Below are 14,157 nucleotides of genomic sequence, written 5' to 3'. Positions count from 1 at the left end.
AATATCCTCCAAATTTTACCGGAAAATTCATATCTGTTACATCTATGACAGTATTGAATGTGGATATGATGAAACTTCTGACGTTCTATCGATTGCAGCATGTAGTGCTGATGTGATAGCCCATGCAAAACAATGCTGATCTTCATTACGGACATTAACCACGGCCTTCCAACGCTCTATATATTCAGGTAGCTTCAAATATGAACATCCACTCAGCGGGCTGTATTTATTGATGTTCACCTCCAGAAACATGATTTTTTCACAAGTCCAACCTCAAATACAAATCAAAATTACTGATACATCCAATAACTTGATAGAAATGCTTACCTGAATCACGTTCCTGGAATTCTGTTGTTTAAGCGATAATTTCATTTCGAAATCCATCAAATAAGGAATTCAAATCAGTAGATTGGTCAACTGTTCTATTCTGAGAGTTAAATGATTTGGTTCCCTTCAGTTCTTGCGTTTGCAGAATATAACTCCCAAATACTTTCATATTCACTTTGATGATTTTGAGAACCCTGATAGCTGATTCCAATAATTCAATAACTTTCTGCCTGATTTCGTTAAAGAATAACATGTAATCGGTGGAAACAATGGAACTCTGCACCCTGTATGTAGCAATCCAACGCTTGAAAGCACTATTTATAATTTCAAGACCATCACTGAATTGTACACATGCATTATTCTTATGTTGCAGACTTCTATTGGGAGAATTCACTTGAATCAATGGAATCGTCACATTACAACAATTACATGTGTACATAGGTGTTGCAGCGTCATCTAATCTCACTTGTTTCACTGATGGACCTCCTTGGCAACTCTGGAGCTGATGACGACGAAGGTTGTCACTACGAGTAAAAGATTTACCGCATTCACAAGAATACATTTTCTATGATATGTTCTCACTAACTCACTCGATGAAAACTGACATAACCAATACTCGCCCGCTTCTTGAATAGCACAGTCCTCGCCGCCTGCGCATCACCATCGGGAGTGTGGGTAGAGTCATGCTTTACGTCACTGCCATCACCACATCGAGGGAGGTAAGAGCACATCGATGGATACGCATTACTCAACCACCCGCCTTGGAGTGCACATCTAGCTCTCCTACCGTTGAACGGTTGCTGCTGGGGTAGAGCGATGCGTTACGTCACAGCCTTCTCTAAATCAAGAGAGGTGAGGGCAGACCGATGAATACGCATTACTCAGCCACACGTCGTGGAGTGAATATCTTGCTCTCTTACCGATGAACGGTTGCTGCTGTGTCGTCACACCACTACTAACTTGATGGAACATTCATTACTTGGAGGATCTTCGAAGTATGTTTGTACATAGACAAGCACATGATGAAACCCTGTACCGTACATTCCCACACACACACACACAGTCTCATATGAAAAAAAAATCACCAGACACTTCAAGGTCACATTGCCTTGACTTCACTAAACAACAACAAAAAAAAGCAATTATTACGTCATAGTTGTGGGGGGAGGCTTAGAACCGGCTCAAATCTCCTACTGTACGAATAGAATAAGAAAAAAATATCCGATTAATTTCATTTGTCGATATAAAAAATCAATAACAATTTACAGTTGTTTTTTTTTATTCATAATGCACTTATCTAACCATTTTTAAAATTGAACAATCTTTAAACTTCTTTTCGTATTTTGAGAACGCATCCAATAAATTTAAAACTCCATAGCTTATCGATGAGATTCTATTTTTTTTTATAAATATGAAGAAGTAGAAAGCCAAAGCTTCTCTCAATAGTACTTGATGCATCAGATTGATGTATGAGTAATTGTTTGTGCAATGGGACAATCCCACGAAGACTGTGGTCGCACATTATAAACGAAGTCTCACGAAAGCTTTCTGATAATCTACAGATTAACTGTCAACAACTGACAGCGGAAACTGTGGATCATTTCTAATCCGAATAAATAACTGTTTAATACCCACAACACAACTTTGACACGGAAACTGTGTTTTGAAACTTTTTTAATTCAAATACTGTAAAGAATTTATAAACGCCCTAAGAAGCCATCTTATGGCGAAACACGTGTTTCGTTTTGAGAATCTGTTAGGTGAATATCTCACACTGAAGTGATTTTGAATACATAAACTTTGAAACATTTGAAATTTACAAAAAATCAAAGTTGTTAGCATGTGTTAAAAGCGAAAAAATATACGTTTCTGATTCGGTAAAAACATAAAGTTCGTACAACACTTTTTCTTTCTTTGAATTATTTTATTTTTTCATAGTCGAACAATTTTACATGCAAATATATAAATTTTATGTAAGTCCAGTTACTGCGCTGGTGGAAGACGAATCAAAATTCTGTAAAGAATTTACACACGCCCTAAGAAGCCATTGTATGGCGAAACACGTGTTTCGTTTTGAAATCTGTTAGGTGAATATCTCACAATGAAGTGATTTTGAATACGTAAGCTTTGAAACATTTCAAAATTACAAAAAATTAAAGTTTTAGCATGTGTCGAAAGCAAAAAAATATACGTTTCTGATTCAGTAAAAACATAAAGTTCGAACAACACTTTTTCTTTCTTTGAAATACTTTATTTTTTCATAGTCGAACAATTTTACATGCAAATATATAAATTTTATGTAAGTCCAGTTACTGCGCTGGTGGAAGACGAATCAAAATTTCACAATCCATGATGATTGTGATGAACAACAGCATGATGAGGCTGTTGTTCTCCTCATAAGAGCACACTAAGGAAACTTAATCACCTTGATGATTACTTCTGCCATGATTCCAACTAACGAATCGTAGGAATATAATAGTAGTGGTAAGAACACTGACACTATCAGTTGAACACAATCAAAACACTTTTACAACTGGGTCCATGTTCCTGGAATATCTTATATATGCTTGTACAACCCCCTCCTGTGTCATTAGAGTACCTGATTACCAGAACCAACCCTGAGCACAAATACCAACCATAAGATTACAAAAATAGGAGTATATTGAACCCATTCGCAATGCAGCAGAATCGTTCGAAAATTTGGGAGTATCATAGAATGAAAACAATCATATTCAAACATTTCACTACATTACTGAAAATTTTTCACAACACCAAACTGCTATTTTACCACCTCGACACCTTCAAGAGGAAGAGGAAGCTCAGTAAATTAGTATGCCAAACTAGTTCTTTATAGTAGTTTCATTGCTCAGTAACCAACTAGATACGTGCTTTGAGACTTACGCGGGTATAAAAATGAAAAAAAACAGTTTCTGATTACCTTATCTTGAAATAACAAAATATATTTTTTCAAATGATAGCTTAACTTATGGTGATTTTGGCAAGAGTTGCAAAACTTTCTTGCATTTCGATTGTTTGAATTTGATAGCTGAAAAAATGTAGGGAAAAAGTTAGTGATGTGCCGATGTGTTAGCGGTTTTATTCAAGTCAGACTCGATTCCTGCTTTAGAACTCGCCTACTCGAATACCAATTTATTTTGATTCGAGTACGCCAGATTCGATTCCGGTACTCGAGTTAGGAAGCATCGATTCGTACTCGCTAACCCGAGTCCAACTGACTCGAGTCTCGTATTCGAATGTGTTAACTCGCTTGTACAAGCGTTTCCAATCGTACTAATAAAATAAATAGTATAGCTAACGTGGTTCTAGATACAATGGTAACCATGCCATCGAGCTGTCCATCGATAGCGTAAGGGGTGCGGTTGTTTGGGATGAAGAAGTGTGTCAAAAAAGGCGAAGAACAATGGTGTTGACAATGTGTTCTTGAGCAACCCTTGTTCTTGTAGATCGTCAATGACCAGAGGGTTGTAAGAGATGGTCAATGACCAGAGGGTGTTGTAAGAAGAGGCCTCGGCTGGTGTAGATTAGCCGTGTCGTATTAGAGACCTTTTGGCTCAGTGAATCGTCTCTTCGGCCAACCCTTTTCGGGCAACCCCAGTTCGGAAACCCTCATCAGGCGACCCCTTTTCGTTAAAGCATGTACCCAGGCGTACGCCAATGTGTTTTATTCGATGACTTTGTCGGTGCGCCAGTTGACCTTGAGACAACTTTGTTGCAGTTAATTAGGATATTTTCGTTGCATTTCGTTGGAATACTTGTTGTTTGCCTGATAATAAACCAGATTAGCTGACCTTAAGGTCATATGTATAAGTAAACATGAATACTTTGTTGCACTTAATTAGGATATTTTCGTTGCATTTCGTTGAAATATTTGCTATTTTACTGATAAAAAACCAGATTAGCTGACCTTAAGGTCATATGTATAAGTAAACATGAATACTTTGTTGCACTTAATTAGGATATTTTCGTTGCATTTTGTTGAAATATTTGTTATTTTACTGATAGAAAACCAGATTAACTGACATTAAGGTCACATGTATAATTAAACTTGAATACTTTGTTGCATTTCGTTGGAATATTTGGTGTTTCACTGATAATTAACCAGATTAGCTGACCTTAAGGGTCATATGTATGATTGAACATGAATATTGTGAAAAAGGAAATACGTAATTTATTAACGTTTATTAATTAGTAGGTATTCACAATGTATGGGTTATTTTCAAAAATTATCTTTTTTAGACGACAATAAGTATACATAACAAATTTCTGGTAGAGCTAAATATTTTTTGAGATTAATATTTGCATATTCATAAAAATCTTTTACAGTTGTCCACCAGAAACCTCTGTAAGTTATGGATGGTTTATGAAATTGTTCAATGCTATGATGTCCGCACATTAATCGGCTTTTGAATGGAACAATGGGATGAAAGTTTTCGTGTGATCCAATAACGTATCCGCACCTATACTTTTTTCCTTTGTCCTTACATGTTACCGTAGAATCTGAAAAAATGGAAGAATAATTACAAAAATGTTTGAGGAATATTGTTCGTTTATCTTACATAACGGTATTGATTTTTCAGAGTAGAAAGCTGGATATTCATTCAAAATAATCGTATCTAGATGTACTTCCATTAATAAAAAGCTACCATTTTTCCAACTTGTATGGTGTATTGATATAAATAACTTTTGAAGTTAGGATGTTGCAAATTTGTGAAAGTAGAAGAATAATGTACAACAAATACATATTTTTATCGTTGTGCGTGTGTGTGTGTTTCTTTGAAAGCAACTCGATTACTACTACACGTAACAGTTGTATTAGGGATGTTTTATACCATATACGTCACGTGAAATCTGTTCAACTATACATTCTAAACATAATATATTCGGATAATTTGTTTCTCCCCCACATTTAGTACACTTATATTTCACTGGTACAGGCATAATGATGTTAATGATGCTATTGGTTACTTACGAATGACTCCACGATTGTCTGCATAACGTTTATCAATTCTCAGATGCTTCGGTGATTATAATTCAAAAACGGTTTTCTTTTTGCAATTTTCACAATACTGTCTTGTACTTCTTTTCGATACTTCCTTATTGTCTTTTGGAGTATCACACAGTTTGCAAAATAATACGTTTTTAATGGATTCTTTCGTTTTAAGGTTTATATTTTTTTTCTTTTTTCTCTTTACAGAGTTGTAGTAAAGTTTTTTCCATATCTTCACATGCTTTCAATAAAGTGTCCTCGAATAAATCGCTAAAATTCATCTTTTGATTTTCACTGAAACAGAAAGTGTGCAATGTTGGAGGTCAAAAAATTAAATTCCTCATGTGGTTGTTGAATGAATAATGAACAGTTGAAGCGGTTATGATGGTTATGCTGTCAGTTGTTGTCTCCTCAACTGACTTCTCGAATCCCTCTCGTTCCTTATTCTTTGTCTATAGGACCCAGAATCCCGACGTTGATGACAGGGTGGGCAAAAGTTATATTCTGATGAAAAACTTTCATAAACTCTCAAACATCTCCTGTCATTACACCGATACTTTGAAGGACCATTGACTTGAGGAAGTTCGTTTCCATTAGTGCTACTAATAATATTTTCCTGGATTGCTTTGTTCATATTGCTCTGTAAAATCACAAATCAATCGGAAAAAGAACTCAAGATAGAAACGTTTTTTCCATTGTGTTAAAATATAAGTTGTAAGTTAATCAATTGTAAAAATGAATATTACAAGTGTGGATTAAATTTTGAAACCCCAAGGCAATGTATCACTTGATAAATAATTTACAATTCGTTTGTCATCGAAAGGAGTTAATGCAACTTTTCTTTGATTTATTGTATATACCTCATGTTTTTTACTACGAATCAGATTTTCCGTTACTTCAAAATGTTCATTTCCGAATAGACAATCGTAGTAATTTTGAAAATTTATTGTTTTGAGAGAGGCTCTGGTGACACCTTTATCTATTTTAATTATCAAATTTTCCCCGTCATTCTCTCCATGTTCTACTTTAATCGCATACATTTCCGACTTTAAGCCAATGAACTCTTTCATAATTCTTCCATTGTTTTCGTCTTTCATCAAACCTAAAACTTTTTTATTTACCAATGGAATTCCGAATTGTCCTCTTTGATATGTGCAAAAATGTCATCGGTGAAAAAGTGGTAAATCAATGAATCAGTATCTGTATACAACAATTTCGCATTTTCATTGAATTTAGGTTTGATATAATTATAATGAAAGTCATATAAAATAATTTTTGAAATTTCCAAAACACTGAAACCCACATAATTGGGTTTATTCAGTTTATATTGACTCTTTTCATTTCAATGATTACCATATCATCATCAAAAATGGTCAAACTATGAAAATTCGGTTTTGATATGTGACTTTTTGCTCCGTATCTACCCTCCCACCAATATTTAATATTTACGACAGTTTTCTATTGTTTTCCCAAAGATACTATTGTTCATTACCTTATAAAAAATTTCTCAAATTCATTTTTACTGTTTTGTCTTAACATCGTATTCAAATCAATATAAGTTTTTAACCATGGTATTTGTTTAAATTTCAAAATTTCATGAACTCTGCTGATTTTGAGACCTAAACTGACTGCCTGTTTCAAATTTCTATAATGGATAACATAATTTTTTTATCGAAAAGTGTTGTTAACAATTTTGGATTTTTTGATGATGATAAGGGTGGAATCATTTTTTGAGGACATAATGGAAGATCTTTATGAACATTTTGAAGTTCTACAGGATAATCTAAGTCAACTTCTAATATGTAACCATATTCAGAATCATTAGGTGTATTAAATATATCTTCAGAATAGAAATCAGTATTATTTTTCCATTCTGATAATTCTGATTATTTCTGATATATTCTGATAATGCTGTACCATACAAGTTATTAACATCGTAGTACATGAGATATGATGAGGGTTGATCAGGGTTAACTCGTTTTTCATGTAAATATTATTAGCTTTACCATATCTATTGCTACATTGAGATATTCCTCCTCTTATACCCCTTTCAATAAACATTAGCTCATCTACATCATCTAATAATTCCAAAGTAACCTTTGAAATGTTTAAACAACTTGCATAAGCTAGACCTGGTGCAGTGTAATATTTCAAACATTCCAAATCGTATGTTTTCATACATACTTTTCGAAATTTTTCAAAAACGTCAGCCAAAAGTAATACATCTGTTTTCAAATATAACTCCATATATTGTTGTGAATTTTGAATTTCAAAAGTATCCCATACTTTAACAGCGTGTGAATACTCATCTTCTGTTACACCACACTTTCTCAATTTATTGAAAAAGCATTCGATCGGTGGTAATTTGTCAATGTTCATTTTATCCCAACTATCAAAATAATCATATGGAAATATACCTTTCTTAGATAAAAGTTTAAATTCCTCTTGATTTTTACAGAAACTTTTTGTGATTACCTTTTCTGAATGATTTAAATATGAACTCAATTTATCTAGACTACTTGCCATGAAACGAAAAGAGTCTAGGAATCGGTATGTTATACTTGTATTGTCAATTTGTTTACTAAATGATATATATTTTTCTTTATTTACTGGTAACAATCTGACAGCACCAGAAACCTCTTTCGGTAAAGCTCTAATGGCTATCGTAACCAGATAAATTATGAAAAACAACAGGTATCATATTATCATTCTGATAGTTAATGTTGCAAGGGGTGGAATGGGCTGCTCCACGAAATTTTCCAGATATATGACAATGGTCCTTAAACCTTGATCTGATCCTCTGTGAATGGTTTTAGACAAATATGACAGTTAGTGGCTGAATCGAAATCGTGTTTTTGTTGAGGTGATAGCGGAATCATTGGAACCACATTGGAAAATACTGGATTTAATTCGAAAGCTAGCTGTTGTAAACGTTTGACGAACCAGCTGATACAATCGTTACCAGTATATAATTCGAATTTTTATTTTGAATTGTCGAAAGTACACAATAAGTAAAATGCTACACTACATGGAATATGTTTTTGAAATATTCGAATTTTCTTACTAGGTTTCACATCCTCATATTTTTCCAAAATGCTTTCAATGTCTGAATAAATCACAAACGGTACGGGTTCTTTATTTTTGAAGTCTGTGAAAGATAAATTTTTTTTTTCAGATGGTAGAGTTATTTTGGTTTTATTCATTTTTCTACCGGTGAATATACACTGTGTCCGTAAAGTATGGAACAAATTGATTTTTAGCTAAACAGGTCATTTAAAGAAATAATCCTGAAACACGTCGATTTTTGATGTTAATTTACCGTTTAAAATAATAATCTAATATACAGGGTGAATTACCTTCGAGTAATGACGTCACCGTCATTTTTTTTAAATGGAACACCCCCATTTTGTCTCAATTTTCGGATTACTCTAGCTGAGCTGATTCCAAAAATGTATCACATGTTGATTCCAATTGGTACAGGGTGGACAAAAATACAGTAGTTGTGTGTTGTAATAAAGTAACGCGTAACATTCTTTATTAGGTAAATTAACAATATTATCAAAAATACTTATTGTCTAGCGGACAGAATATGCTGGAATACATGACTTTATATTGAATGTTCGAACTGCAGCCCTTGCTGTATTTGACAGTAACCCAAACGGTGTACAAATTCTTATTGAACCTTGTGTATGGTTTCTTGCGTAATATTGTTTATTTCTGTTCGAATTTTCACTTGTACATCTTCAATATTTGCTGGTTTCTTTTTATAAATAACATTCTTCAGAAGGCCCCACAGAAAATAATCCAAAGGATTTAAATCTGGTGACCTCGCTGGCCATTCAGTGGGTCCACGTCTACCAATCCACCTGTTCGGAAAAATTTCATCTACGTACCTTCTAACATCTACAGCATAATGTGGAGGTGCACCATCCTGTTGAAACCATAAACTTTCATCAAAACCTCCAGGATTACGTCTGCTGGGAAATAAATTACGTAAAGTAGGTACGAGATACTCCTTAAAAACTCAAGGTACTTTGCCTCCTTTAAATTACCTTCGATAAAGTAGGGTCCAATGATTCAATTTCGTACAATTCCAGCCCATACATTTACCTTTTGAGGGTATTGTGTATGATGCTCACGCATCCAGTAGGGGTTTTCTTTTGCCCAGTATCTACAATTCTGACGGTTAACCTCACCATTTAACGTGAAAGTGGACTCATCAGAAAAAATAACGTTTTGTTACAAGAGAGGGTCTCGGTGACATTTATCCATCATTTCTTCGCAAAATTGGAGTCGTCAATCGGGATCATCTTCGTTTAATTCTTGCACAAGTTTGATTTTATAAGGATGCCATTTTTCAAGCTTCAATAGTTTTTGTACCGTTGTTTTGCCAACACCGATTTCGCGACTAACTTTACGAACAGAATTGTGCGCATCTTCTTCAAAACTCAGTAAAACATCTAATGCTGTATCAGCATTTGCAGGGGGACGACCTGATTTGCGTACATTTGCAACCGTACCAGTTTTTCGAAATTTCGTTTTCAGCTTACTGACTGTTGAACGCGTTATAGGTCTTTCTGGATATTTATCATTAAACAAATTGCACACTTCCATCTGAGTTCGCGATCTGTCTCCATACCCAATCATCATAAGTATTTCAATTCTTTGTTTTACACTTAACTCCATTTCTACTTCCAATTAAATCTAAGCAATCATTCGAATATTCACGAATACCAAAAATATTGTAGTACTAAACTGTCACTGAACATCAATAAATTACTAAACAAATAATGATATTTCACAAAAAACTAGACGACTATGTTTTTTATAAATGTAGATAAGAAATAATTTCTTTCATATTCTGTCTGCTAGACCACAAGTACCAAACATGTTTGGAAACAGCTCATTTTTATTACTCTAAACATGTAGCAAACTACGGGGTGTTACATTTAAACCAATTGCCGCTAGACAATAAGTATTTTTGATAATATTGTTGATTTACCTAATAAAGAATGTTACGCGTTACTTTATTAGCGCACACACAACTACTGTATTTTTGTCCACCCTGTACCAATTGGAATCAACATGTGATACATTTTTGGAATCAGCTCAGCTAGAGTAATCCGAAAATTGAGACAAAATGGGGGTGTTCCATTTAAAAAAAATGACGGTGACGTCATTACTCGAACGTAATTCACCCTGTATATTAGATTATTATTTTAAAATACCATAAATTAACATTAAAAATCGACGTGTTTCAGGATTATTTCTTAAAATGACCTGTTTAGCTAAAAATGACTTTGTTCCATACTTTACGGACACAGTGTATGGTTGTTCAATACTTCCTGTGAATAGAAACGGTTGAGACATTTGGTACAATAAAACTTTTTGTGATTTATTTCACCACTTTGTCCACACAACAACCGCGTCATGTCTTTTATTAGAGCAAAATGATAAATAGTTTTGAAATTATTCACATTTTCATCTAAGTCCATCAATTCCTCTTCATCACATGAATCAACATCATCGAAATCATGTTCGGTTTGAAGTATTAATAAATTAATTGTTGTTAAAAATTCAAGATTACTCAAACGGATAGGAACGATTTCCTTTTTTTCAATACCGAAAACGTTTATTGACATATTATTCATTTTCTCAAAATTTGTTATATCTTTAATTTTGAGTGGAAATTCAATCCCTTCATATTTCAATATATTAGAAAAATGTGGATATGATGATTTTTTACAGACATTAGTTGCACATGGATGAAGAACTGCCACAATAGACCAAAGAAAACAGTACGGATCATTATTTTGAATGTTAAGGACAGCCTTTTTATTTTGAATGAATTTAGGTACTTCAATATATGTGGAAATACCTACATTTATTGTTGTATAGTTATTAAGGTTCACCTTCAATTGTAAAATTTCATAAAGACTCTAACCGCTGTCTTTTGAATGCGCGCTATTTCCATAATTTAGAGGTCATCTTTTATATGATTATGTAAATCATTAACTTTAAACGTCTGTTTATGACAATGAATTTCTTAATGGAAAAATTACATCACGTAATTGATACATGATAATGCACTCGCAAATCATGAACTTTACACGTGTGTTATGGTAACGCGGTATTGATATTTATTAATAGAAAAATTATATCACGTACTTGATACATGATAATGCACTCGTTTATCATTGCATGAACAACATACGTTCGATGTTATTCATTTTTTTCAGCACAATTTCACAGTATAAATTGACGGATCTATGTCTTTGGAAAATCATTCTAGTTACGAGTGAATCGATACAACAACAAAAATGTCAACTATTCCGACAACTTTAATTATCAATATTACAAATACAAAAATGTTGCCCGTCAATATGGCAATGGTGGTGCTTAAACAATTATTCAGGTAAGTCATTTTCAAATAATATTATTACTTGTGTTTGAACAATTTTTCATATTGTTATAGATATGGTGTGAAGCAGATCGTAAAAAAATCTGAGGACTGTATTTTAGTATATTTAAAATACAGTCCGAAGATGGTTACTTTGACTGAGAAATTTGGTAATTTGCCAGTGAAAGTAACCCGGGCAATGGCTGAAAATGAACAGGAATTGGGGTTTCTGGAAACAGCAGTGAAACGGTTCAATTTCAATATACAAGATGATGATGACGTGGACGCTATTCCATCACCTCCACCACCAAAAAAGTTGAAGGCTTCATCATCATCATCAAAAGAAATTCTACCCCTTCCAACACGATCACTATCTCCTGTCATAATCGAAGATTTTGAAGAAGAAAACTCTCAACACCCTACTTATTTCCAAGAATCCCAAGATTTTTTGTGATTGTGAAAATTTCAATTATTATAGTAAAATAAACAAAATTGAGAAACATATTTTTTTATTTCTGCAATGTAGTAAATATCACATGTATAATAAGAATGTGTGAAAAGTAAATATTTCATTTTCTATAAGAACAAGAATTCAGAATTTATTTCTTACAGTGTGAATACCAATATTTCAATAAAAAAACATTTTCTAGTGCACAATTCAAACTGTTATTTAAATGATTCATACAATGGTGTGACTTGAGAAAACTTTTCAAATTTTCTATTGCAGGACATCCTTCTTCATACAAATCGGAAATTTCATTTTGAATGAGTTGACTTAACCATTTTTTCTTTTCACAACCTTTCACACTTATAACAGCATCAAAACCAACACAATTATTGATGAACTCCGAAATTTGTTCGTAGTTGATGGTTGCTACTGTTGTTGAACTTTGCTCATGCTGCCATGACAATCCATGTAGATTATTTGTACACCAGTTCATATGTTTTTTCACATGAGGCATATATTGATTGATGCCTATTGGTAAATTAATCATTCGATGGTACAATACTCCATTTTCAACATTCAAAATTGCAATTTCTTTACATGAAAAATTTTCTTTACCATATTGAAAACCTTGCACATCGATGATAAACATGATACCACACTCAATGACACCGTAAAAATAAAGTAATATACTGATTCATACAGTATTTATAATACGAATGCTGATTACGCAATATTTCTCTTATCTATCCAACTATTATGTTTGTCATCGAATCCTAACCATTTAACGAAAACTTTTCCATTCTTTCTTTTAAGTACTTTTTCTACGAGATATATATCAGGATGTTTTACTTTTTGTAATTGCTCTTTGTAAAAACCTCCTGAAATATCTTGCTTTTTATCATCTTTCAATAAATAGGTTACAGGATTTGTCAATTGTACTTTTGCTATCGTGAAAATTTCTGTTGACCAGTTTGGAAAATATTTTTTATCGAAAATTCCTCGTAATTTAGATATGCGTACACGATCTCCTACTTTGAATTTATTATTGGAGTCAATTTGTTTGATATGATTGTAGGCTGTGTGAAGTAATTTATTTTCATCTTTTTTACTCACTTCAGCAGGTTTCATTTTAATGGTTCTATGAGTGGAATTGTTATATTTTTCCAAAATATGCTTCAATACATTAAGCCACTTTTAGTTACCCTGAAAATTGAATTCTTTATACATCCAAGACTTCATTGTTCTATTAAATCTCTCAATTATTGATGCTTTCTTTCCACTGAACGTACTATAATGATTAACTTTATATGTTTCCATCAACTTCTTAAATTCTGAGTTGAAAAATTCTTTACCTGAATCAGTTTGTAAATTTTGTGGTGATTGTTTACGTAAAACTTCTTCCATAGCTTTGGACACAGCATTAGCTGTCTTATTCTTTAAAGGTAGTGCCCAAGCAAACTTCGAAAAACAGTTTATCACAGTTAGAATATATTTATATCCTTTATTCACTTTAGCATATGGTATCATCTCAACTAAATCATCTTAAAAAAGGTCATCGAAAACCTTAATGATTACTCTTCGTCTATTGAAATTGATTCGGGCTTGTTTATGAAGTTCTTCAATAATATCCCTTTTAACATCAGTTTGAAAGTTCATGGTATGACAGTCAGAAGAAAACTCAAGAATATTGATGAAATTTTATTAATACATACACTATATCTGTCATACATTTTTCATAAAACAATGGTACTCATTTTCTAATTCCTGGATCCTTTGGATTTTTGTTTCGATATATTTGATTTGGTGGTTTTGCTCTCCTCTTCTCAAGAATTCTGGAAGCTTTGATAATCAAACGGTTTGCTTCGGAAGACACTTTATGCTCTTCCATATCAGGACAAAGTTCTCTGATCAAATTTTTGGTATACTGTTCAATGTCAATTTGATCATATTGTTGTGTATTCATGTTTGAGATAA

At 33.1% G+C, this 14,157-nt stretch overlaps 1 protein-coding gene and 1 long non-coding RNA gene across 2 annotated transcripts; one reads left to right on the top strand and one right to left on the bottom strand.

Moving 5' to 3' along the window:
* Nucleotides 1-4,591: 4,591 nt before the first annotated feature.
* Nucleotides 4,592-6,350, bottom strand: LOC141486218 (uncharacterized). Its single transcript, XR_012467706.1, has 2 exons — nucleotides 5,318-6,350; nucleotides 4,592-4,845 (listed from the first exon to the last, which is right to left on the bottom strand). It is a non-coding gene; the product is annotated as an uncharacterized lncRNA (long non-coding RNA).
* Nucleotides 6,351-11,368: 5,018 nt separating this feature from the next.
* LOC141486216 (uncharacterized) lies at nucleotides 11,369-12,235 on the top strand. Its single transcript, XM_074183945.1, has 2 exons — nucleotides 11,369-11,750; nucleotides 11,811-12,235. The coding sequence occupies exons 1-2, from the start codon at nucleotides 11,656-11,658 to the stop codon at nucleotides 12,187-12,189; spliced, it is 474 nt and encodes a 157-aa protein (XP_074040046.1). The 5' UTR covers nucleotides 11,369-11,655; the 3' UTR covers nucleotides 12,190-12,235.
* The last annotated feature ends 1,922 nt before the right edge of the window (nucleotides 12,236-14,157 follow it).

Source organism: Leptinotarsa decemlineata, unplaced genomic scaffold, assembly GCF_025532065.1.
Source record: "Leptinotarsa decemlineata unplaced genomic scaffold, Ldec_3_MD MMD2_tig00026347_RagTag_RagTag, whole genome shotgun sequence".
In the NCBI taxonomy this organism is placed as follows: domain Eukaryota; kingdom Metazoa; phylum Arthropoda; class Insecta; order Coleoptera; family Chrysomelidae; genus Leptinotarsa; species Leptinotarsa decemlineata.
The sequence above is the reverse complement of the archived record's forward strand: the minus strand, read 5'-3'. Positions and strand labels throughout refer to the sequence as shown.